We start from the raw sequence: 25,316 nt of genomic DNA, 5'->3' as shown, positions 1-25,316 counted from the left end.
ATAGACTGACCTCACGTTTCAACTTCTGTCTTCATTTGTTTGGAAAAATTCTGGTCTTTTTATGAGGATTTTGCTTCCCACGTAGGCTACAGGAAACGTGCAAAGGCTTGCTTTGCCAACACCCTTTATTCCAAAACTAAGTACTCTGCATAGCCTGATCTTAAATCCAGTTATGTATATGTAGCAGTACCAGCCCAAGTATTTCACATACTTTAACAGTTAGATCTCCCACGCTTTTCTTAGCCTCCAGCTGCAGGCTCTTAAATCTAACTGTGGAAATACTGAATAATCTTCCCACGTGAGAGTCAGTTTAGGTGCCTGTGTACCCTAAAGCGCTGCCAAGACCTACTCTAAAACCAGGTTTCTGACTCCTGTCCTGCAAATCTTAGTGCCTAATTCAGAGAAGAGAAAAAAGTTCCAAAAAGGCACGCTACATCTTACTCAACTAAAATACACCGGAGCCTCAGCAACACACATCAGAACACCCAGAAACATTTGCACCGTTCATATGCAAAACTCTAGTATCACAAGACAGATACGAGACAACTCTAGCTGTTCCTACAGCTCGGGAAAGGCACAAATCGGCTGGGTTCCCGGGCACCTGCAAAATCCTGCGCTCAGCACCTTGGCTAGACAGCAGCTGTTCCTGTACCGTGAGGGAAAAACAAGGATCGCACCCCACGCTCGGCAGGTCCGCACACAGCCCGCCCTTCCAAGGTTCGAGTCCCCGCTGGCGAGGAATATACCGCTTGTCCGCCTCCTACACCGAGGCCGAAGCCGGGCCCCGGCCCCACCGAAGCGGAACGAGCCGCCGGCGGCTGCGAAGCCCAAAGGCTGCCCGCCCCGCCGCCGCCGCCGCTCGCGCGGGAACCCGCTGGAGCCTCGGGCACGGCGCATGCGCCGCCTTGCCGCTCGGGCGGGCAAATTCAAACCTGCTTCTCGCCCCGTCTCTGTGTCGGGAGAGCAGTTGCGCTGACGTCATTGCACTGCGTCCTCCTTCTCTGCGGTTTCCGGCGCTCGCCCGCGCGGTAAGTGCAGCTGAGAGGGAGAAAGTTTCCATTTGTGTGGTTCACGGCACCGTTTCTCTCCCCTTTCCCTCAGGAGCGGGCGGGCAGGGCCTTTCCGCACCCTCTCCGCCAGGTGCCGGTCCCCTTCTCTCCTCGCTGCCCCTGCAGAGGGGCGAGTGGCTCTCACCACGACGCCGGCGATGGCTTCGGGACGCACGGACGCGGCGGCAACGCGGGTGGCAGAGCTGGAGGAGGAGCTGCGGCGTCTGGCGGAGGAGCTGAGCCGTTGCCAGGTACCTGAGAGCGGGGCCGTCCCCTCCGGGCGTGGTGGTGAGGGGCCGCGCTGCTGGGGTCGGGTGGTCATGTCCGGTCCTCCGGGAGGCCTCTCCTGCCCATAGTTCGGCGGCGCTGTGTCCCTCGTGGGACCGCGGGGTCGCGTCCTGGCGCTGCCAGACCCGGAGGGCAAGGGCAGGGAACAGGGCTCAGGGCGCCCGGCCTGTGTGCGGCAGGAGGGTAGGGAGGCCGCCCCGGCGGGTCCCCGGGCAGGGAGATTCGCCTGGGCATCCAGCACGTCTTTGGCGGCCACCCACCTGTTGAGCAGCGGCGGCTGTCCCTGAGTCCGGCATGGCGACCCCGCGGCTGCCGTGGCTGCAGGAGCCCCGTGGGCGCAGGCCTGCATCTCCGCGAGGTGAGCTGTGCCAGCACCGGGCTCTTGCTCTGACTTAAAAGCAAGCACGTGGCCTGAAAGCTCGCTCTTTCTCTCCTTTTTTTTTTTTTTTTCTTTTTCTTTTTTTCCTTATCCACAAGAAGCCACCATTTATTTGCTTGATATGTAGTGGCAAGAGTACTAAGGTACTGCCTTGTCAACTCCTGGAAAAATGAACAAATGGAGGGGTTTTATAGAAATGTAAGTCCTGAAAGAATCTTTAGAGGTCACTTAATCTCTCCCCCTACCTCGCAGCAGGATTAAGTATACCCGAGCTGTTGCTGGGAGGGAGGGCTTTATGAATAGTTACAGTTGTATTGTCAAAAGTTCCCCCCGGCTGTTTCCCTGTGGCCTCCCTTCACAGGTACCCTTCCCTCATCTTTCCAATGGGTCGTTCATCACTTATGTTTAGGTACGTTTTTTGAAAATAACAAAATGTTGGTAATACCAAGTCTTGTCATAGAAATCTATGCAAATTCTCTGCCAAACAAGTGGATTACACCTACAGGATATGGCAAAGAGGAAGGTGACATTTCGTGCTGTGGCTGCTTTCTCACTTGCTTCTTGGTAGTCCAGACAGTATTTCCTTGTGGGACGTGGTCTGGTTAATGAAGGCCTGGGCTGATGTAGTCATATCGGGGAACAGCAGATAGCATCCATGTTAGAGTTAGTAGTGGTTTGTTGCTTCAAGCAGCCTTGGTACACTTGGCATTGGATTTCTGCTGTGGGTAGAATCCAGGCTTACTGCAAAAACTTGTTGCGTAGGGGAGCTATGGGGAGAGGGAGCTGTCAGTAAAAATCCTGTTTAGAAATACAGAAAAAATCCTGTTTAGAAATCCTGAACAATGAATGGTTTGGGGATATCTTAAATGTCTTGTGGGAGAAGTTTAGAAAACTCTTTATAATGATAATTTGGTTAGTTTCCTCTTCTTGGTATGCAGATGTGCAGTATCAGACAAAATTTGGTGGAGGCAGAAGGAGGGCCCTGTGCTCTGCTCATTTGCTAGTTGAACATGAATTATATATTACTAAAACCTAGTAGCGTAAAATATTTTTGAAGGGCATTATGAATAATAGAAACTTTGAAGTAAACAGTACAAATCTGAATTTCTAATTATTTTGATAATGTAACGATGTACACAAATTGTAGTTAAGTATCTGATTTCCCCTTTAGATTCATTCAATTACATGTGCATTTCTACTTGTTTCTTGATGAACCCATTCCAATCATTTTGAAGTCAGCAATCAGAAAATGTTTTAAAATGTATTTCTTAAGCCTCATGCATATTATCTTGCCATTCTTGTATCTTTGTCCTATATAGGATAGGATAATTCTGTGATGGAATTTGCAAAAATGAAAAAGCCAAATTAAGAAAGTAGTCCTAAGCTCCTGAATTGTCTACTGAGGAGCCTTGTGTAAAACTGAGAAAGTAAAAAATAAATCTAAAGCATGTTTGCCTCTGTATTATGCTTTTTTTTTTGGAAAATTATTGTTGCGTCTGCAGTAGAGCATTGTATAATTATTTTGATAATCACTTAATAAATGACTTAACTTTAGTGCTCCTCATAATTTTAGTTCAGAATTACTTGAGTAATTGAGTAATTTTCCTGATAACAACTGCAAAGGAAACATGGATTTTTTAATTTTCTTGTTTCCTTTGGGACTCTCTTCCCTTTCTGTGACTGGCTTGAAATTGTTGGGGGACAGCGGAAAGGCCAAATAGTAAATTAGGACACATCGGGTCTCTGTCACTTGCTTTAACTACTGCATTCTATTTTAGGCTTTTATGCTGCTGCCTACCCTCTTAAGATCTCAAGACTCTTCAATGGATAATCTTCAACACCTATGTTTCTTATTGCTCCCTGGAGTTTTTGGCTTTGCTTGGTGTTTAAAAGATCTGGTGTGTGTTTTACCCCGTCTCATTTTTCCTGTGATTCTGTATTTTTTCTGAGTCAGACGGAGGTGCTATTTTTGCAAGCGTAGCTGGTCCTGGTAAAGGAAATCAAGAGTGGTTTTTTGTTTCTGTTTTTTTTTTGTGAGGGAAATGATCTACTATATCTCTGGAAGCTCGTTTTGTGATTGGAGTTTCTGGGCCAAGAATATTTTTCTTTATATTTCATGTGTCTTCTCTTTAATCTTGTCTATTTATTTAAACCGCCTGGAAAGTATGTTTTAAAAATTGATTTGCAGCATATTCTGCAATTGGCTTCTTGCAGCCTTTTTTTTTTTTTTTTTGTGGAAGGTACTTCATTTGGTGCAAAATAATGTGCATTCCTACAACAAAAGATATGTATTTGGTGTCCTAGCTCTTAGCCTCTTAACTGCTGAACTACAGACACTCATGCTCCCTATTCTGTAACTAAAAGGGTAACAAAGGTTCTTTAAAGTATCCTTTCCCTGTGATGGGAAAATTAATCAAATCTTTGCTTTGAACAAGACAGTGTGTTCTGAGACCAGGTTTTCCACATCCAGTGGAGTGTCTTGTGTTGCTGGAAGTACAGAGAGTTGGAAGAAGCGAGCACGTGTCCTCTGTTTTTACTTATGCTGTTGGTATTATTCGCAAATGGACTTTGGTTTGATTAGCTTCATTTCATTTGCCAGCCTAGGATCTCTTTATCTTCTGAAAGTGCTGTTTTGGGTTCAAACAAGTGTCTTAACAGTTTCCCCATTATTAGATTAAAAAACCCGAAGTCTTCATTTTATTCATTGCAGCTTTGATTTCAAAGGTAACATGGCATCTTTCACTGCTAATATAAGGTGGTGTTTTCCTAATCGAGGACTTCCTTTCTAACTTTGTGTTCTGCAAAAACTGAGTACCCTGTCTTTTTTTTTTTTTTTTTTTCCCAGCGGTTTTATAAACTGTTTTTATGGAGGTCTTGTTAGTGTTATGTTCTCTAGCTTATGTGCTTTCCCTGTCCATGATGGTTATAATGCCTACTCCTTTTCTATGTTAGGAATTTGTAAGTATGAATAGCTTTGACTAAGTAACAGGTCTCTCAGGAGTACACCATTGCGTGGTACTCTGCACGCTTTATACCCCTGACTCGGAAGGTACAGTCTGTCAGCCAGTGGTCTGCAGACCATAACGTTTAGTCAAAGAAACCATACTGCTGCTTATAGTTTTCAGTTTACAAATGCAGTTTATAGATTAAAAAAGTAGAAAATTCTCTATTAGTCAAAAAGCTAGGAACTGATCAGTCATCTGTAAGTGTTCTGCTGCAGCAAATTTGCTGGTTGAATTCCTGTAGTTTCTGTCAAAAAATGATAAATAATAATGGGGAAGAAAGAGGTCTTCCTGTATCTGCTGTTACTATTGCTTCTCTTCATTGTAAGGGACTGAAGTGAAGTCTTAAGGATGGACTGTGTGTATCCATAAAAGTTTTTTGGATAGAACAACAACAATGAAGGTGTGTTATTGACTTGTGCAAAGTTGACTGACAGGGACTTCAGGTGCTGCAGTCTTTGTTTCATGTGTTATGTCTCCTGCTTACTGTGAAAAGCTGTGCATAGACCTCTTCTGGTCTCCCTGTCTTATTTTATACTGTGTTTGCAGAAAAAGAACAGTACTTTGTGGACAGATACACTGTCTTGTTTTGATTGCTTTGTGGGTCAGGGAGGAATGTAAAATACTTTGTTTGGTATCACTGGCATTGATAACAGGTAGGATTGCTATAACAAACTCTTATGAAAAATATTTCATTAGCTGGAAAAACAGATGCATTCTTTCATCTGGACAAATTTAATATTCAGGACACCCATTGAACATAATGTAGCCATGATAACATTGATTTGCGGGATGTTTTAACCCCCCTCTCCTTTATTTACAAGTAACTACGAAAAATATATTAAATAACAAAACAAAACATTACACTGTTTCATGATACATGAAAAACTACTTGAGATGCATGTTGATCATACATATTAGGTTTTTAAATCAGTAACTGAGAATTGAAACTAATATTAAATTAAAAAGGGCATACTTCTTAGTGATGTGGTTTTATGTTGACTTGGTTCTTATTCCTCTGACTTTGAGTGAAATTTAGATGTTTGTGAAATATTGGTATGAGAATTTGAGTGCGTTAGCGTTTCTTCTTCCGGATAAGTTGTTGATATCCATAGTGTTCTTTCAAAATGGGGCAAAGTGTTTAGTGCTCCCATTTATTAAATACTAATTTCTTTCATGAGTGATGAAGCCAAGACCACATACTTACTGGTGCCAAGAGATGCCAGCTGTTTAGTGCTTTGGGTGGTTTTTTTTTGTTATTTTATACTCTTATATTTTGCCATAAGGCTCTAAATCACATGAGTCTGATTAGTACTGGTGTTGTTAATAAGGGCCTTACTCTTTATGTATTATAGACAGAAGTATTGTTGTTGAATAGCTAAGTGGTTTTTTTTCTTTTTTTTTTTTACTTTTTAGAGATTTTAGCTAACTAGAATGAATTTTTGCATATCTGATCTTCTAAAAAATACTTGTTTGGAATATTTGAGTAAAACTGAAGATAAACTGAGAGTGAGATTAAAAAAAAAAAAGAGTATTTTTGCACTTGATAAAGTAGATACTTATTCATAGTCTGTCTGTCTGCGAGTATTTCAAATTACCTCCAGCATGTAAGCTGGAATCTAAAATTTATTGTAGAGATCTTAGAGTCACAGAACGGTTTGGGTTGGAAAGGACCTTTAAAGATCATCTAGTCCACCCTGCCTGCTGTGTACAGGGATGTCTTGAAGGAGATCAGGGTCTCAAAGCCTTGTCCAATGTGACCTTGAACACTTTCAGTGATGGGGCGTCCACAGGCTGCTTCCAGTGCCCCACGACCCTGATCGTCAAAGATGTCTTCCTTACGTCCGATCTAAATGTACCCTCTTTCAATTTGAAACTGTTGCCTCTTTTCCTGTCCCTAAAGGTCTTGGTAAAAAGTCTCTCTGTCTTTCTTAGAAGGTATTGAAAGGCTGCAGTTGGGTCCCTCAGGAGCCTTCTCCAGGCTGAAAAACCCCAACTCTCTCAGCCTTTCTTCGCAAAAGAGGTGTTCCAGGCCTCTGATTATTTTTGTGGCCCTATTGTGGACCTGTGCTGACAGGGCCATGTCTTTCTGGTGCTAGGGTTGCCAGAGCTGGATGCCGTAGTCCCAGTAGGGTCTCATGAGAGCAGAGAGGGAGAATAATCTCCCTTGACCTGCTGGCCATGTTTCTTTTGATGCAGCCCAGGATATGGTTGGCTTTCTGGGCTGCAAGTGCATGTTGCTGGCTCATATCCAGTTTTTCATCCACTGGTATACCCAAGTCCTTCTCGGCAGCGCTGCTCTCAATCGGTTAACCCCCCAGTCTGTATTGATATTGGGGTTTACCCTGACCCACGTGCAGGACCTTGCAGTTGGCCTTGTTGAACTTAATAAGGTTTGCATGGGCCCACTCCTCAAGCCTGTTAATGTCCGTCTGGATGGCCTCCCTTCCCACTGGTAGAGAAACTGCACCACTCAGCTTGGTGTCATTTGTGAACTTGCTGAGAGTGTGCTCCCTCAACCCCACTGTAAATGTCATTTATGAAGGTTTTAAACAAGTATTGATCCCAGTATGGACCCTGGAGGGACACCACTTGTACTAGTTTACATTTGGACATTGAGATGTTAACTGTAACTGTCTGGATGGGACCATCCAGCCAATTCCTTATCCATCTAACAGTCTACCGATCAAACCCACATCTCTCCAATGAAGTGGCAAGAATGTTGTGGGGGACTATATCAAAGGCTTTACAGAATTCTAGGTAGATGATGTCTGTAGCTCCTCACTTGCCCACTGATGCAGTCACTCCATTTTGTAAGGCCATTACATTAGTCAGGCACAACTTGCCGTTGGTGAACCCGTGTTATCTGTCTCTAATTGCATCCTTGTCATGCATAGACTTTGGCATAGCTTCCAGTAGGATCTATTATGTAATTTTACTGGGCACTGCAGTGATGCTATCTGGTCAGTAGTTCCCAGGTCCTCCTTTTTGAGATACTTCCTTTCTTCCAGTCACTGTGGACTTCGTCTGACTGCCACGAGATAGGCATGAGTGAAAAGGTACCTTTTATAGAAACAACAAAAGATTGGTGTTGCTCAGTAAAGGAAGTTGTGATTTACATGCAGAGAGGTAGGCTTTTGCTTGTGATTTTTCTGACTGCACTGAGGATGCCTCTAGAACATGCTGAGGTGTCTGTGTTTACCACTGTAATTAAAGATTTGGCCCAGAAAAGAACAGCTGCAGCAGGTCTGGTTTCCCTGTCGGACTATATTTTGGTTGAGGAGGAGGTATGCTGTCCTTAGAATGACTTCAGATAAGCTTGTTCTTTGCTGTTCTTAAGTGTGTGCTCTTTCAACTATTTCAGGTACTGTTTAGTGCATGACTTAGAAGATATGCAGATATTCTTCTGTTTGTCTGCAATTTCACAGGATTTGGAAAGTACTACAAAGTCATTTCAGGCAGAGTTGACATGATGGACCCAAATTCTACTTGATTAGTCATGGTAATTTGGAGTGAATATACCCAAATGTATGCATATGGTTATATTGTCTGGAAAATAAAACTACTTGTGCATTCCTGTATTCCTGAATGCATTGAAAAATCACAAATGCATTATGATTATATTAATCCAGAGTATTATATTTAAACAAAAATCTGACTCTGAGGTCTGTGCTGAAACTTTTAGATTAACTTGTGCTCTCAAATAAGTGACTCAAGTCTTAATTTTCAGAATTGTAGCACTTATCATAGAATCATTTTGGTTGGAAAAGACCTTTCAGATCAGCAGGTCCAACCATTATCCTAACACTACCAAGCCTGAACTTCCTGAAAACAGATATGTGACTTAGAAAATTCATGTCTTAGTCCATTCTGCACATCTATCCAAATTACTTCAATGACTATGGCTAGTTTTAATTGAAGTAGTTTAGGTATTTATAGCTTGAAATGATAGCTCACAGGTGAGTTGTCCTATCCTTGATCTATAAAGGGATTAAAGCAAACCCTAACCTCTGGAATGGAACCCTTTACTTTCTCATGTCCTCTCATCTTTGAAAACATCAACCACATGTTAAGTTTTCAGTGTTGAGTACTTGGGGGCGAGGGTGAGGAAGCAATTGTCGGTGCAACAGCTGCATGCAGAGCATCCTGACTGTGCATTCACCAAAGAGCAAAGGAATTAATTTACTTTTAGCTATTCATTAAGGGTGGCATTGTGTGTCATAGATCCATGTCTATCTGATAACTTCTCTCTGCCACTTAACACAGGTTTATTTCTGTCCTGTCCTCCTGTAATGGTACTGATCAGACTTCTGTGATGTTAATTCATTGACTAAGTCATGACCGGCAAGGAAATGTCTTGTATTTCTTGTCCATTGATGCCACAATAAGTCTGTTACTTAAGTCAATTAAGAATATGTACTAAAATCATTAAGTGGATTGCTGTCTTTTTGTCACACTATAGACTAATCTGAGAGTCCATTTATGAAATCATGTGTAATGACAGCATCTTTTACTGTCGTGTAGTATTTTTTGCTTAGACCACTATTACTGCATCCACATAGTAACACAGTCACATTACATTTATTTCTATGGTGCCTGTTTGCTTTCAACAGAACTCTGAATAAGGATGCAGTCTCTTGGAGGGTATGTGTCTATATTTATCTATACACAATATTTTATATTCTACATGTATCTGTAAGTAAAGCAGTATACTATCTTTTTCTATTTTTGATTCAAAGGTATCTTCGTTACCGAAAACTACCAACAGAGACACCAGACAATTCTTTAGATAGAAAATTATGACTGCAAGATATTCTAGTTGGTTGCATACCCCTTATACTGCAACACTGAGGAATTGGGGAGGAAGTGGGGAAAGACAGACTTGTTTGCTGATGGCATCTATTTTGGAGATTCTGGTAATCTAGTTGGATCACATACAGTCGTCTTACAAATCTCTGTAACAATTAGATGTAACAGTGCGTACTGTGTGTGAGTGACTATTTTGAAAGTAACATAATGTTATCTTTAGAGTTTGGTGCATATAAGGCACTAATTTTTCTTGTGAGGTACTGATCAGTCTTAGCTTCTAGTGACTTTTTAGGTTGTTGAAAAGTGTAGCACCTCAAAGAGATTCTGTGAAGTGTAAGTATTCTGTACTGAGACCACTCAGCAGGACTGGGTGGGTTGTAGAGGGGATACCTTTTATTTAGGAATATAATACGTGACTCGAAATCACAAAGAATCACTGGCACAGCAGGATCCAGAGAGTCTGCACTGGCAGCGTACAACAGTGTAAGTTTAAAAGTCTTGTGAGACATCAAGAAGCAAGTCTGTTGCTTGCATGCAAAGCATACATGTCAGCTTGATTAAAGGCTTGATCTCTTTAGTCCAAAATATACTGGATGTTAGGGGAGTCCAAAACAATCCGTATTAACAATTTTCTTGCAGATGTTTCAATGCGTATACCAGCCATGTTATTTCATGCTTTTGTTTTCTCTCCATTCTGTCTAGTATTTTGCATTTCCGTATGAATTCTTCCAGCCTGACAGTCATGTGTATTTCACTTTGTATTGAAATACTGACTTCTAATACAGAAAAATGCCAGTATCTGATTATTATAGCATTCTTACTAAAAATTGACAGTAAAACAATAGCTCCCTCTGTCCTTCCAACTGTTCCATTTTCCCTTTTGGGGGTATCTATTGATGAAAAAACTAGAGCAAGAGTTTGTATCCTATGTTTTTCTAGCAATTATTGGAGGTGGTGGGGCACAGGGAAGAAGTTGTTTGGGTTTTGCTGGGTTTTTTGGGTTTTGTTTTGGTTTTTTTTTCCCTGTTCTGGGGAGTGTTCTCTTCCAGATTTCAGAAGATGGTATATTCCTGATTAGGCAATAATAATTTGTAATGCTATAGAAGTTTAAGTTATGATATAAACACTATTAATAGGTAATATTCTTTGAAAGGGAAGTAGAAGATTAAAAAGAGTACTGATTTCAAACTATAGGTAACTGAGATGTTTGTTGTATGAATTTACACTGAAGGAGGAGGTTTTTCAGTTTATCCTTGTTCTTAACACAGTGCATGATAGACACGTAAACAAAACCAAAACAGTCTGTAAATTTAATACCCAAACTGTCATTAATGTATAATTCCTGGGAGCAAGAAAAGAAGAGATACTGGTTATGCTTTTGCCACTCCTCCCACTGCTAATTAAAGCTTTTCCTATAGCAATTCAGATCATTACTTTAAAAGAATGCCAGCTAATTCTTCTTAATAAAGCAGTGTAAAATACTCAAAACATTCTATGTTTAAGTCACATTTAAGTTTCCATTAGAAACCTTTGTTGATGACATGGGCAGTGGGATTGAGTGAACCCTCAGCAAGTTTGCCAATGACACCAGGGTGTGTGGTGCAGTCAACACGCTGGAGGGAAGGGAGGCCATCCAGAGGGACCTGGACAGGCTGGAGAGGTGGGCCCATGCAAACCTCATGAAGTTCAGTAAGGCCAGGTGCAAGGTCCTGCACCTGGGTCAGGGCAGTCCCAAGCACAGATACAGGCTGGGCTATGAGGGGATCGAGAACAGCCCTGGGGAGAAGAACTTGGGGGTGCCAGTGAATGAAAAACTGGATATGAGCCAGCAATGTGCACTTGCAGACCAGAAAGCCAATCGCATCCTGGGCTGCATCAAGAGAAGTGTGGCCAGGAGGTCAAGGGAGGTGATTCTGCCCCTCTACTCTGCTCTGGTTAGACCCCATCTGTAGTGTTGTGTCCAGCTCTAGGGCCCCAGCTCAAGAAAGACATGGACGTGCTGGAGCAGGTCCAGAGGAGGGCCACGAAGATGATCAGGGGACTGGAGCAGCTCCCGTAGGAGGACAGGCTGAGAGAGCTGGCGTTGTTCAACCTGGAGAAGAGAAGGCTTCAGGGAGACCTTATAGTGACCTTCCAGTACTTAGAGGAGGCCTACAGGAAAGGTGGGGGGAGGACTCTTGAAGAGGGACTGTAGTGATAGGACGAGGGGTAATGGTTTCAAACTGAAAGAGGGGAGATTTAGATTAGATATTAGGAAGAATTTCTTTGCTGTGAGGGTGGTGAGACTGGAACAGGTTGCCTGGAGAAGCTGTGGCTGCCCTCTCCCTGGAATTGTTCAAGGCCAGGTTGGGTGGGTCTTGGAGCAACCTGGTCTAGTGGAAGGTGTCCCTGCCCATGGCAGGGGAATTGGAACTAGATGATCTTAAAGATCCCTTCCAACTCAAATTATTCTGTGGTTCTGTGAAATAACTGTATGCAATATTGATGCAGTTTTACATACTTTTGCTATCAAGTGGCTAGAGCAGTATTTATGCTTGGATTTATCTTCCAAAAGGAAAGTAAATTATTTTAATTTAAATAAGAATATTTGTCTTTCCCTGCTTGTAAGCCAGAGGGATTCTTTTTGTGACTTATACTAATGTTTAATAAATTTCCGACTTCACATGCGAGCAAATACTTTTGCTGCAGGTAATCATGGCATATAACCTTTGTCAGTGGCTTATTTTATGTTTGTCCCTGCTTTTGAGCTTGCTGCTGCTAAAAGTTGGTAAGAAAAATCCAGTTTGCCACGTAAAGAACACATTCAAGGCGTAAGGTACTCTTGATTTCCATATCTCAGTGTGAGGATGGTGAACATTCACTGTGGGCTGAGGGAAAATTCAGCTTTTCAGGGGATACGCGGTGTTCTCTGTTTTTTTCGTGTTTCTTTAGTTTTGGCGTGTGAACTTGATCACAAGGTGAACGTCTTTATCTGACATTATATATGTTGTGAATAATCTTAATTTTAATGGGTAATTTTCGCTAACTTTCAAATGACATCTATGTTCTGCCTTGTGTGTTTAAGTTCTCGGCTATTCAAGGTACATTCTTGCTGACCTCTTCACGTACACCTGAATAGACTGAATGTTCCTTGGGTATGCTGAAGATTGATAAATCCCAGGCCTTGACAGCTGCAGTGTTTTTCTGTGCCAAATTTAGTCGAAGCAGCCCTTCTTTCAGAAGAAATTGTTTGGCTCCCAAGACCATTCAGGGAACGACCTTACCAAGTCCATTAATTGCGCCAAGAGCTTAAAATGGCTGTTTAAACTGCTTGTCATCTTAAAACTGTAATAATTTCTGGCTAATAGTCATTCTGTTATACAAAATGCTTAATTACTTATAATTTTAAAATAAATGGTTTTAGCTATTAAAATGTTTGGCATGTTAAAGAGCAGAAAGTCACATTTTATGGTAACTTACCATTAATTGACCAACGTTTTACTAATGTTTTATTGTCATAATGAGAAATTTTGTACATTTCCATGTAAAATTTATGTAAAGAAGTTTCTTAACTGCAGATGATGTTTTGTTTTTTTTTACTGATAACGTGTATTTGAAGATGCATTTGTGTCTTTATTCTTTTGGCAGAAGTCTACTTAAGCAGGACGCTGCTTTGTTTCTAGTACAACATTCATTGAAACTTCATATTTTATATATTATCAAAAGGTCCATTTCTGGGAGGCTTGGCAAAGTTTAGGTAGAAGCTAGGCTGCCAGAGACTCAATACATGCTGGATACTCAGCAGAAATCACAGGAGGGATGTGAACATTTCACTGTTGTTGTATTGGACACACATATATATTTTGTACATACTTGTTCATTAAGAATAATTCAATCTATGTTATTATAGTTTTCCTCTTTTTTTTTTTTTTTTTTTTTTTTTTTGTAATGGAAGAATGCTGTGCTTAGAAGTACGTGTCTGAAAGTTCTGTGCTATTCTGTCCTCTTGTGTTGCCTTTTGTTGTTACCCAGCTGGGACCTGGAGTGTGCAGGAACCTACAGAGCAGGACAATAGGCAGCCAGTGCTGCTTGTAGTGTCTCTTGTGATATTTAATAGTGCTTCTTGGAGTCATGCAGAAGCCCAAGTGTCTCAGCTCTTCTAATAAATAAGCAGAAAACACAACAGCTACTTCTGTGTTGTATAGAAGACAATGATGGGAAAATGTAAGGAAGTGTGAAGGTAAGCAAATCCAAATCTTTGAATAGGCAAACAAAACTGAACAAAGCTGTTGAGCTCATACATCAGCATCAGAAACTTTGACTCAAGATTTTTGAGTGTTTGCAGGTGCAATACTGTTGGCACTTTGTTACGTTTGGATTTCTCTATGCTGTAATGGCTTCATGGCCCTTAGACTAATTTGTTAGTGATTTTAAGTAGTTTAGTATAAAAGTATACAGTGAATTGTGTATTAAAGATATAAAAAATCAGGCACTATTATAATCTCAGTTCTGTTTTCCAAGTTACTGATTAACTGAGAGATTTAAATTAAAATTATTTAAAAGTTATTTAGACATAGTTTATTAGATATAGTGGTTTATTCCTCTGTTATGGTTCAAACATTTCCTTATACTCAAAAGTGGTGTTATTTAGAATGTAAGAACTACTGACTTTCTGTCCTTCTAAATAACTGAAAAGAAATCACATTTCTATTGCTATAATTTAGTCAGTTTTTGTTTGGTGTTTTTTTCTCTGCTGGCCTTCCAGCATAAATACAAGATACTTTTAGATGCTGAAAATACTCTGAATCTGTGTTCTGTATAGATCCTAATGCTTTTTTGGAAGCCTGCAGCAGTTTTTCGAAATCTGGAAAACATTTTTATTTTCGTTCTGTTTCTGCTTGAGAAGCACTAGGTCATGCCTCATTCACAGTGTACACATACTGTGTGTATGTGTGGCTGTTCAGATGGAGTGGTGAGGTGTTTTCAGGAGATGATGGCATTTTTTGAGGACATGTGAAAAAGTGCACACTTTTTATAGTCTTTCAGACTAGATGGGTGGAAATCCAGGATGTGAAGTGGCATAAAGTGATAGCACACAATGAGGTTGTACTCTTTTTTTTTTTTTTTTTTTTTTGTTTTTTTTTGTTTTTGTTTAAAAAGGAGGTGTATAGCCATCTTTTTGTCCTGGACTGTGTAACCTAATTAATATGATGCTTACTGTGTCTCTTTTAACTTGATTCCTTGCTGAAAGTGAACTTATTTTTAGCACTTTTACTGAATAAAGACTTGGATACTGATGTGTAATTATTTCTTATTTATTTGATGTATGGCTTAGTTTTGGTGTTATCTTTCTTCAAAAAGTGAATGTGGGCCCTGCACTGTAGTGCACCGTGATCCAGTTAGTTACTGTCTGTTTGCTTGCATGCAGCAGGGTCACTTTGGCTAGGAAGAGTCCTTACACTGCTAACCCAATTTGATTAGAGACAGATGTTCCTTTCAAGGGTTTTTAAAGAACCATGTGTGCCCCATTTCTTGCTACAGAGTGTTTTCTGAATGATTTGGTTTTGTGTGGAAATACCAGAAATGAGGTGTCTCTGTCAATACTTTAAAAGTTGTATACATCCTACAAAGGCAGTTAGATGAAATTTCTCTGGTTTTATCAAAGACAAACTCTTTCTACTGTAGTCCAGTTTGCATACAATAGTTGGAAGAGGAAGATACTTTTCAAACCAGCAATCATAAAACCCCTCACTTCTCACTTGCACAGTGTTTTTCTTATGTTTTCTCTTAAGTTCAGAATTGCCTAGTCACTTCCATATGCAATTTTAAAATTCAAAATATGTGCATTTCTAAATTTGAAGGAAAGACACATCAGAACTTAAAAAAAAAAAAAAATCTTTGAGGTTTTCCTCTTAAATCATGGAGAAAATACCTACAACCATCTCTTGTTTCTTCTGTACTTATTGTTAAAGTCTGTTAAATCTGTAATTTAATGTATTTGGCTGTTTTGATACTGATGTTGATAGATTAATTTAGACTCAATACACTGATAAATGTTGATAAGTCTGCTAGCTTTAGAGAGATCTTTTAATTTCATATTTAAGATGGTTGTTGTCTTGTTCTGAAGAAAAAGAAACATTAAGATGGAGTGATTGTCGTGTGCTGGAACTGATACTGCTTGTAAAGTTCAAGTCTGCTTCCTAGAAGGCAAAACTGATCAGGAGCAAATGGAAAGAAAAGATAGCAAAAATAGAAAAAGGAATTTCTGCTCCTGGGATTTACCCTAATCATAGAGTACATAGTCCTTATTGACTCTTGTGAGGCCTATCAAACTTGTAGTTCTGTTGAGCAGTTTTGTGTCTTAGATGACCGTTGCTTTTAGCTGTTTCAAGTCATGGTCTGACAGTAGCATGACCAAAGGTGCAGTCTGTTCTTATTCATAAAAAATGAGAAAACGGGGAAAGAAGAAATTAAGTGGGAAACCTATGAAGAAATTGGGTAGTGGAGATGAAGATAGGAACTCATGTCTTCTGTCTCATAATCAGGATTAAGATAGACTTGTCCAGAGATGAGATACTGTGGTGTTTGTTTAGCCAGTTTTAGTGAGGCTATTGTTAACTGTTGATACTTGCGATATCTGTAGCTTAGGTTCCAGAAGCTTGTGAGAAGAAGGAAACAGGGAAATGGATAACTGTAATAGTGTTGGTTTTGTGTTTACGTTATGTATTGTCCTCATGCAAATTCTGTTTCTCTTTAACATTCAAAAACTACTAAAAGGTAGACTAAGCTGCACTCTGGTGATTTTTTTTTTTTTTTTTTTTTTTTTTCCCCAGTTGGATAGACCTAGCTGCCAATATGATGGTTTTGGCTTACTAATTTCTATTTTATGTTAGGCTGGTTTTATCAGATTTAGTCTTAGTCCAATCTGTGGTTTATGTATGTGTGCTTTCTTACTATTCTCCTTCATCTGCATCTTTTGCTGATTTCCTGCCCCCCCCCCCCCCCCCTTTTTATTTAATTAACACATTATGGGTTTTGTTTGTAACATAACTACAATAGTACTGGTGCTTCCAGTAATAAAATTATATTGGAATAAAAATACACCAGTGCAAAATAACAACTTATGTGTAATAGAGAATATAAATCTGGAAAAGCTTTTAACTGACATCTAGTTTTTTCAAACTTTAAGTGTATTTCTGAAGAATGTTGTTTTCTTGCTTTCACTTGAGAATTTTTTCAGAAACTTTTATATGATGCAGGTTAGCTGAACATATGTTAGAAGACTGATTTACTCTCTATTTTGAAATAAAATTTAATAGTTGCGCATGGTAAAGCTTAATGTTGAAGCATGTATTCCAGGCTCAATGTTTATTAGTAGAAGTTGTGTCCTGCTGCTAGAAATACCCATAACCGATACAGCAAAAGGCAAACTTGTTTGAATAATGTTGATTTCTGCTGCTATATGTCACATTGCATACTATTTATTGTTGATTGTAGGCCTTTATCTTCCTTCAAAATTTTGTATCATTAACATTTAGTTTATTCAAGAGAACTGTTTGCATATGTATTCAAGAGACAGTGAGTAACTCTTAGGGAATTTTCACTAGAATAGAGGGGGTGTTTTTGTAATTGTTTTTTGAATATGCACAGTGTAACTTTTTTGTCTATAAAAGCTGTAGCATACATTTAATGCATTTTTTTGTCTTTTTTTTTTTTTTTTTTTTTTCCTGGTTTGTAAGGCTGATAAAGAATTTGTGTGGTCTCTGTGGAAACATCTCCAAGTGTCAAGTCCAGATCTTACTCAAGCTATCAGCTTGGTTGTGGAAAGGTGAGTTTAAAGGTTTAACATGATACTAAAAACAAAACCAAGGAAAACCCCTGTGCTGATACCATATTATTTATCTTTTTAATTGAGAACTATGTAGGATTTTTAAAAAGTGTTACAAAAATTCCATTGTTAAATTTTATCAGAAGTACCTAGAATATGTTGCAAGTTTTGGTTTTTGGTAGAAGTTGAACTATACTTCAAAAGATTTGTCTATTCTGTCTCTCAAGGTGATGTGTGTTCCCTCTTTTAAAATGGAAAAAGTGGATTTTTGAGAAGGAAAAATGGATTTTAACTTCTTTAAATGGCTTGCCAATGTTACTTGTGAAGCTTGTCATAGAGGCAGGAGGGGTCCTAGCTCCTTTGAGCTCCTGTTCAGTGCTTTCATCTTGAAAGACGTGTTTTGTTTGTTCACATCTTTCCTTTCTGGACTTGATCAGTAAACATTATTCCACTTCTGAAAATACAGCATTAAGTTCTTTAGCTGGGAGTGCATTCACTATAGTGTTGTTCCATCTTCTGCATTGCAAAAAGCAATGAAAATTTTGTCCAAAAAGAAAGTGTTATCATGTAACTAGAGCTAGTATTATAATCTATTCATATCCAGAGGAAGAAATTGATGGTGTAAGCAACTACAGCTTGTTTTAAGACAGCTGTTAACTGAGAGTTAACATGTGGTCACCAATGATGATGTCAAATAACTTCTGTCTCTGTACAGGTACACTTACTAGCAGAGGGTAGTCACTTGACTGTTAGGACAGTGTACTTTGCCTTGCTTGCATGTTTTGATTTGGGAAGTAATTTTAATATATGAGGAAGACTTAGGAACAGATTTATAGCATCCCTCATTTATGTTGAAATGCAGATTCTTACTGAGTTGTTTCATGATAAAATTCGGTCAAATTTTCATGAGGACGGTGATGGTAGTATCAATCTTCTTCAAACATAAAAAAAAATGCCATAACTGCTTGAAATATATAAGTATAGTATTTAATATATGTGAACATATATATTTTATGTGTATACATATGACATGTATATAAGCACAGGTATATTGAAAACATGAAAAAATTGTGTTGCCTTAACCATTTTATAGCTGAAAAATATTGAAAATGTTAGCTCTTTCGTGTGAATCTTAAGGTAGAAGAAACAGGTGTTCAGGCTTATTAACATTTTTTTGATTTGCGTTGCATATAAAACCAGTCAGAATATTAAGACAAATTGAAGCATAGAGATGTTAGAAAGCATGCATTTAAATAATGGTGAATATAGTGAATTATTTGGAGTTCATGAATTATATGTCTGTATAAGATAGTTTGTCATCTTTGTTTATTCTTCTTCGTGTCCAGGAATATTTTTGTGCTTGGTAGTTACCCCTGGTTTTAAGTTATTTTATACTTTATTTAGGAGAGAAATTGATAATAGTGTGTGCATTATCCTGATTGATACAATGAACGTGGAGCTCTTAGGTACCACCTTGATGCCCACAAGCATGATAACGAGCTGAATTCTTTTACAATAATAGGAAGTATTTGTGAAACCCTTTTAATGTAGTGTTCAGCCTATCAGAAGGCTGGCTACAGAAATCTGGTTTATAATGATAATCTATCTAATATGAAGGTAAAGATATGTTCTGTGCATGTGCATTGCACTTTGTGTGGAGGCTGCTGATAGGTACTCTTACGTGAAAGCACGACAAGATACTTCTATTAAGGTGCTTGTCTAATTTTTCTGATGTCCTCTCTTCTTTCAGAAGAACACTAATTCTTTAGAACAACCTCTTGTGAACTCAAGGCTATGCATCTGTATCATACCTTTCCCATGCTTCTCAGAGTTACGGAATTAAGAAAGAAGAAATTGCTTCCACAGCATCTTTTTAGGTGTTATCATTGCCCCAGAGAGTCCTAGAATAGGTTTGGATAAAGCCCACTCGATATATAGTAGTTTTATTACTTTGAATTGTTTTGAACTTTGGGGTTGCTTTTGTTTGAAGATGGAGCAATAGTGTGTATTTTTCTCTTTAATTGATGTGACTTCATCTGTTTTGCCTGAGAATTGTCTCATTGCCACTTTGGAAATAATTTCTAGCCCAGCTTAACCTGTGAGTCTTCTGCACAACCAACTTATTTTCTCCTAACTCTTCTAGCTATAACTTTCCATGTTTCATGAGTGTACCTCTTCATACTCTCATCCTTTCAGAAAAGTTTTTATCTTACTCCCTACCTTACAGCAGTAATTTTTTTTTTTAATAATATCTCAGTGTTAATTTATCTCAATTTCACTATGTGGATTAGATTTCCAGCGAGTCTGCACCTAACACTGCTGCTGTCGGAAGATTACAGGACAAGTGACTTTTCTGTCTTTGTTAATCTAGGGAAAATATGTGGATTTAAAAGGTAGAGAGATGGGATTACCAAGTAACAGTTACAAGCAAAATAATTCCTGAAACGCGTCACTCAGCAGATCTGCACTTCTCACAGCCTGTTTTTTAAATTTTACATGGTTATATCAGGCAAGAGCTGGCAGTTGAAAATTTACACTGAAATCTGAGAAAAACCAGCTTGATCATCTTAGAGACCTTTTTTCCTTCTCATCTATATTAGGAGCAACATTGACCCAATTGTATCCAAGTTGATAACGTTTTCCGTCTTGTCCTGGCTTACTAAGAGATTTTGAGATAGGTGCAAACAGAACAAAATGGATTTAAACCTGTTGTTGTTTCTGCTTGTGACATGTATACCACCAATGTTTGCATAGCTTCACTTTTCAGTGTGTTCTTTCCACCAAAAATTCCATAACCAAGAAACTTTCAGTGCTCACCAAGTCTTTGTTATAGTCTACCTGAGATCAGAAGCCAGCTACCTAATGGAAGGAGACAGAATCAAAGAAAGATAGTCATGTGTGTCCTAGATCATATATATAATGAGCCAACGATATTGTGCAGTGGATTTCAGTCTTTAAATTGACAAAAGCAACAGCCAGACTTTCTTCAGGAGATTACAGTGACAGGAATAAAAAAATGTAGTTCTGAAAGTACGAAATGTTCAGTTACAACCTCGTACACCACGGATGTGTGATGGAGAAAAAAAAAAAAAAAAAAGGAAAAAATATATATTAGGAGAAATTGAGAGGGCAGTGCTATCCATACAGTCAGATAAATTAATGCTACAAAAATAAATTACATTTGTAACATTAGACAATTCCTTATAGTATCTTTTTCTCAAATAAACCAGGAAAATGTAAAAGGCATAATATGGGGTGCATAGGGAGGAATTAATAGTAGGTTTCCATTATTTGTCTGCTATTTTGAAGTGCTTTCATGGTCCCAAAATAGAAGTTTGCCTGCCCTAAAATTGTAAAAATCTAGCTGGTACCTTTTTATGGCTGTGCTGTTGATTCCTGTAATACACCAATGATATTTTACTTTTCAGCAGTCTTTGCAGTTCTTGCTGGGTAACTGTAACTGTATTCCCATTTTAATATTCAGATATAAACAAAAAATTATCTTTACTGTGCAAATGAGAAATGCCTTTGGGATATGTAAAAGCCTCCAGGTATTTTCAAACAAGCCATTGTAAAAGTACTACTCACGTTCATATACTTTCTAGCTACTTTAAATACTATTGATCTCAGTATTATGTAAAAAGCATGCTATTTCTAGTTCACTGCCTTTTGAAACAGTCTTTTTTTTTTTTTTACGATGAGTTGGAAAAAAAAAAAATTGCTAGGAAGTACCTTTTACAGGTAAATGCATGTGTAAACTCAAATCGAGTTGGGGCTCCGATGAGAGTATCAAAGGTTTTGAAATATTTTGTGAACTTTGAGAACTCTCCTTTAAGACTTTTTTTTTTCTCTTATAATCCATGAAATCTTGACAGGTCAGCTGACTCTAATTTTCCTCTAGGGTGTCTAGCTGACTCCTTCCTTTCTTCTGGAGGAGAGATGTAGCAGGATCCATTAACGATCAAACTGTGGCAGTGAAACAGGACTTGGTAGATGTAAATAGGGATGGTGTTACTCTAGATGATACCCTTGCAGATAGTTGTATTTTCAGACTTGCCTTATATAAATACTTTTCCACACCTAAATTCCAAGTGTGCTGTCTTGCATGTCTTAACAAAGAGCAAGAGTGGATTTATCGTTTGAGGCTGCTGTAAGAAACAGTGGCAACTGAATGTTGGCACCTGTCATTGAGTTTTGTTGTTGTTCTTCATGAGGAGTTACATCTGTCTAAAGGTGTACAAATTGACGAAAACATGGCTGAAGAGCAGGCAATCAGAAACAACCAAGGAATTTTTGGAATGGGAGCACTGGTTTGCTACTTCCTGTGAATAGCAAACTGTGGAAGAAACATTAAACAGGTAGACATAGATTCCTCACTGACCGACGATATGCAAATTTACTAAAAATGACAAATACATTTAATATAAAAGGATAAATGAATGGGCTATATGAATGAGCAATATAGATTGCTGAAGTTTATTGAAAAATAATTTAAAAACTGTATCTTGCATCTTTTGAAGGGATGATAAATACCTTGCAGTACCACTTACCATTTTACTCTTGTGCAAAATAACAAGAAACAGAATGACAGGACACTAAGGAAGTAAACAAGATCTAACGCGTTTTTAAAGGCCATTACTGTTTTGTCACTCTGAGTTTAAAATAAAGTGGACTCCCTAGTTATTATCACTCAAAAGTGGACAGAATAATAGAGTGTAAGAGTATAACCTTTCTATCTAAGGTCAAATAATTGTGATTTTCTACAGTTGATGAAAGTTTAATATCCTGTTTCATTAAAAATTCTCAGAACATTGAACATAAGTCAACATTCCATGGAGAAGAAGGTATTATGCAGCTTGCATGTGTGCATATCTGCATATCGGAGCACAAAATATTGACATGATAATTGCAGTCAAGCCTGATTGAACAGTGGCCTCTGGGAATTCAGCTGGTGTTGTACCAACTGGATGGCTGCTCAGGACACAGTTTGAAATGCAAGGTGCAAGTTAGCACTTTATTCAGCACAGGCAGGCATCATTTAAAAATCCTTAGGGGAAACCCTGGTGATGTGCAGATGTTAAAGCAGTCTGTTCTGAAGTGCTGATATTTTGAACACTGTAAGAGACTTGTGTATTTTAGATGAAAAATGTTTGCAAAATTGTTAGGGAAAATGCTGCTATTTTATTTACTACTCTAGTGTAAAAATATGTTTAGTATTTTATGTACATGGCTTAAAATAAGAGACCTTAATAAATAATCTAATGAATTAAATCGATCAAGTTAAAGATGCAAGAAAAATTACATTTCTGTAGTGAATGCTTTTCCATTTTGATACATTATCATGGAACATAGAACTGGCTCTATAAATAATTTACTAAGGAAATAATTTAATTTTACAATTTTTCTTTAATTAGATGTTAAATTAATTTTTTTAAGAAATAAAAATAGGCATATACAGTTTTGCTCTATAAAATAACTGCTGTCTTAGAAAAGTGCAAAATGTGTGGTATCAATTTAAATTCTTTTTGCTCCATGTTGTCTAAATCTTTTAAAAGTACCATTTATAAGTATTAAAAGAAAAAATATAACGTGCATCAGTTGTAATTCATCATGAAGTATAAGGATCTTCTAGAATTTGAGGTGAAGATAAACTATGAAATGAAAACTATTTAGCTTTGTTCTTTTATCTTTTCTTAATAGGTACACGCAAACACAGTAATGTTTCTAGTTGGAAGATTAAGGCACAGGCTCTGTTTCCACTAGCCACTGACTGTGCAACCACAGGGATGTGGCTGTACAGAGTAAATTACAATATTGGTGCCATATTTACAGTAACATTGACAGTCTGTGCTACAGCTTCATTTTGCATATGGACGATTCAGTACCAACGTTGAATGTATGCATTTGTGTAAGTCTGTCTGTAAAGTAATTGGAAAACAGAGAGATGATAATGAAATTAAATGCTGCATCACACAAGTTGATATTTTGTAGCCTAGCAACCCTTTAGATTCAAAGAAATCTTTTTCAAAGGTATTTTTAAAAGCAGTTTATTTTATTATGTAGGTATGCTGTTAAAATATAGCCTTTGTTCTTTTACCACACGGCTCAACGTTTGCAGTGTAACCTTAACTTTCTATTTAAAGCCAAATTTGTAGATGCTTTTGGTTTTTTGGGTTTGGTTTTTTGTTTGTTTGGTTTTTGTTTGGTTTTTTTTTTAAATCCTACCATTTGTAAAACTGAAAGGACATATTCCATGAATGAGGTAAACAGCAAATTCAATTTCTTAGTTAAAATTATTTTCATTTAATTATGTAAAAATGACATAATTATATACAACTCTGAATTACTTTTTTCTTGACAAATGATAAATTACTTGACTGATTAAGACCTGTGGCAGGATATAGGATGCCTCTTTTCCCAGACTGCTTTTGCTGATGATTTTAGGAAAAATAGTGTTATATAAACATCAACAAATTTTTGTTTTTAAAAATCTTAAGGTTTTCTTAGCGTGTATTCTGTTTTCCTACCTCATTCATAGTTAAATGTGTAGTGTTTCATTTTTGATGAGCCATTAATAATGTGCCAAACCTCAGAAATATTATTCTGTCCTGTTGTGTAGAGTATAGCATAATATAGGAAAACAAAACAAAACAAACATAATACAGGAAGAATGTTAAACTTAAGAATATTTTCTCAGTTTCTTCATTTTTGTGGGAAGCTGAATCTCAGTAGTCTTTGTAGCTAAATACATCTGTGTTAAACATTTGAAATAGGTAGTACTCATGGGAAAACTGATTGGAGCTTAAAACTTGTACAAATTGACAGCCTCTCTTCATTTTTCATCCTAAAGTCGTCTGCAAATATTCTTAGCTCACATCATTATTGCTCATCAGTGGTTCTAATTAGCTAAACGGGAGTTTGTCTCGGTCATTGATCATCATCAGCTTCTTGACAGTGCCTGATTTCCACCCCCCCCTTCCGTATTCCAGTGGACTTTTTAAAAAATATTTTAACTAAATAATGTCTCAATTAATGAAGTCAGTCAAAGATTTTTCTTAGTATTTGTTACCCTTCTAAGAAAGAGGAGGTGATTGCTGCAATTCTTATCAAGTCTCATTTCAAGGCGCAACAACAGATCCAAATAGGGTCTGTAAGTTCCAGTCAGTCATACTACTTCAGCATCTTTGGGGAACTGACCTGTAACAAGCACTGGATGCTGTCCCATGCCACCAGGAGGAGCTGCTGATAAAGTTCCATATGAAGTTTCAATTTATGCTTTAGGCTTCTGACAACATCCATTGTGTGCTTAAATTTTGATAACTAGAATTTTTTTTTAGCTATGTGTGGTAGCTGGTGAGACTATTTTGGGGGGCATTATTACAGCCTGTGCTATCTAGAGAGTCTGACAGCTGAAAAACCTTGGATTTACTTTAAACTTTTCCCACTCATTACGATGGTGATAGATCTGTATTTAAAAACTTCATTCCTTGACAGCTTTGTTTGGAGGACTGTTTGACCGAGCACTGGAAAAACAGGGAGAATATTGCATTTAACTAGAAATGCACTTTGAATCATCGGCTAGAATGTGTCTGTGTTATAGGCACATTTTTTTGCTCTAACAAAGATCGTCTTTTTTTTTTTTTCTTTCCAATGCCAGACTTCATTCTTCAAACCTCTTTGATGCAGCTTTGCCCTAAAGTCACAGGATTCCATAAATTCTTGACTACTAGTAATACACCAGAATTATCTGTGCATACTATTTTTCAGTTCTCCAGAGCAGTTTGTTCTTTTGCTTCGTTCTTGGCTGTTCTGTTCGCTTTCTTCCCATTCTCTCTTTAAAATAAAAATGATAAAAACAAACAATCAAAACCCCACAGCTACAGAGTTCTTTTGAGCTTTGCTTTGGAAAATCCACCTGACCCATCAGGTTTTCAGATCAATTAATCCATTAGAAAACAAGTCCAGTAAATTTTCAAATAATG

At 38.2% G+C, this 25,316-nt stretch overlaps 1 protein-coding gene across 1 annotated transcript in view; it reads left to right on the top strand.

Moving 5' to 3' along the window:
• Positions 1-1,207: 1,207 nt before the first annotated feature.
• CNTLN (centlein) overlaps positions 1,208-25,316 on the top strand; it is a 196,498-nt gene continuing 172,389 nt past the window's right edge. Inside the window, exons 1-2 of the mRNA XM_086479875.1 lie at positions 1,208-1,300; positions 17,246-17,334. Of these exons, the coding sequence (XP_086336001.1) occupies positions 1,208-1,300; positions 17,246-17,334 (182 nt within the window). The remainder of the gene's footprint in view (positions 1,301-17,245; positions 17,335-25,316) is intronic.

The sequence above is a fragment of the Leptosomus discolor genome, chromosome Z (genome assembly GCF_034619465.1).
Source record: "Leptosomus discolor isolate bLepDis1 chromosome Z, bLepDis1.hap2, whole genome shotgun sequence".
Classification (NCBI taxonomy): Eukaryota; Metazoa; Chordata; class Aves; order Leptosomiformes; family Leptosomidae; genus Leptosomus; species Leptosomus discolor.
This window is presented reverse-complemented; position numbering and strand designations above follow the sequence as displayed.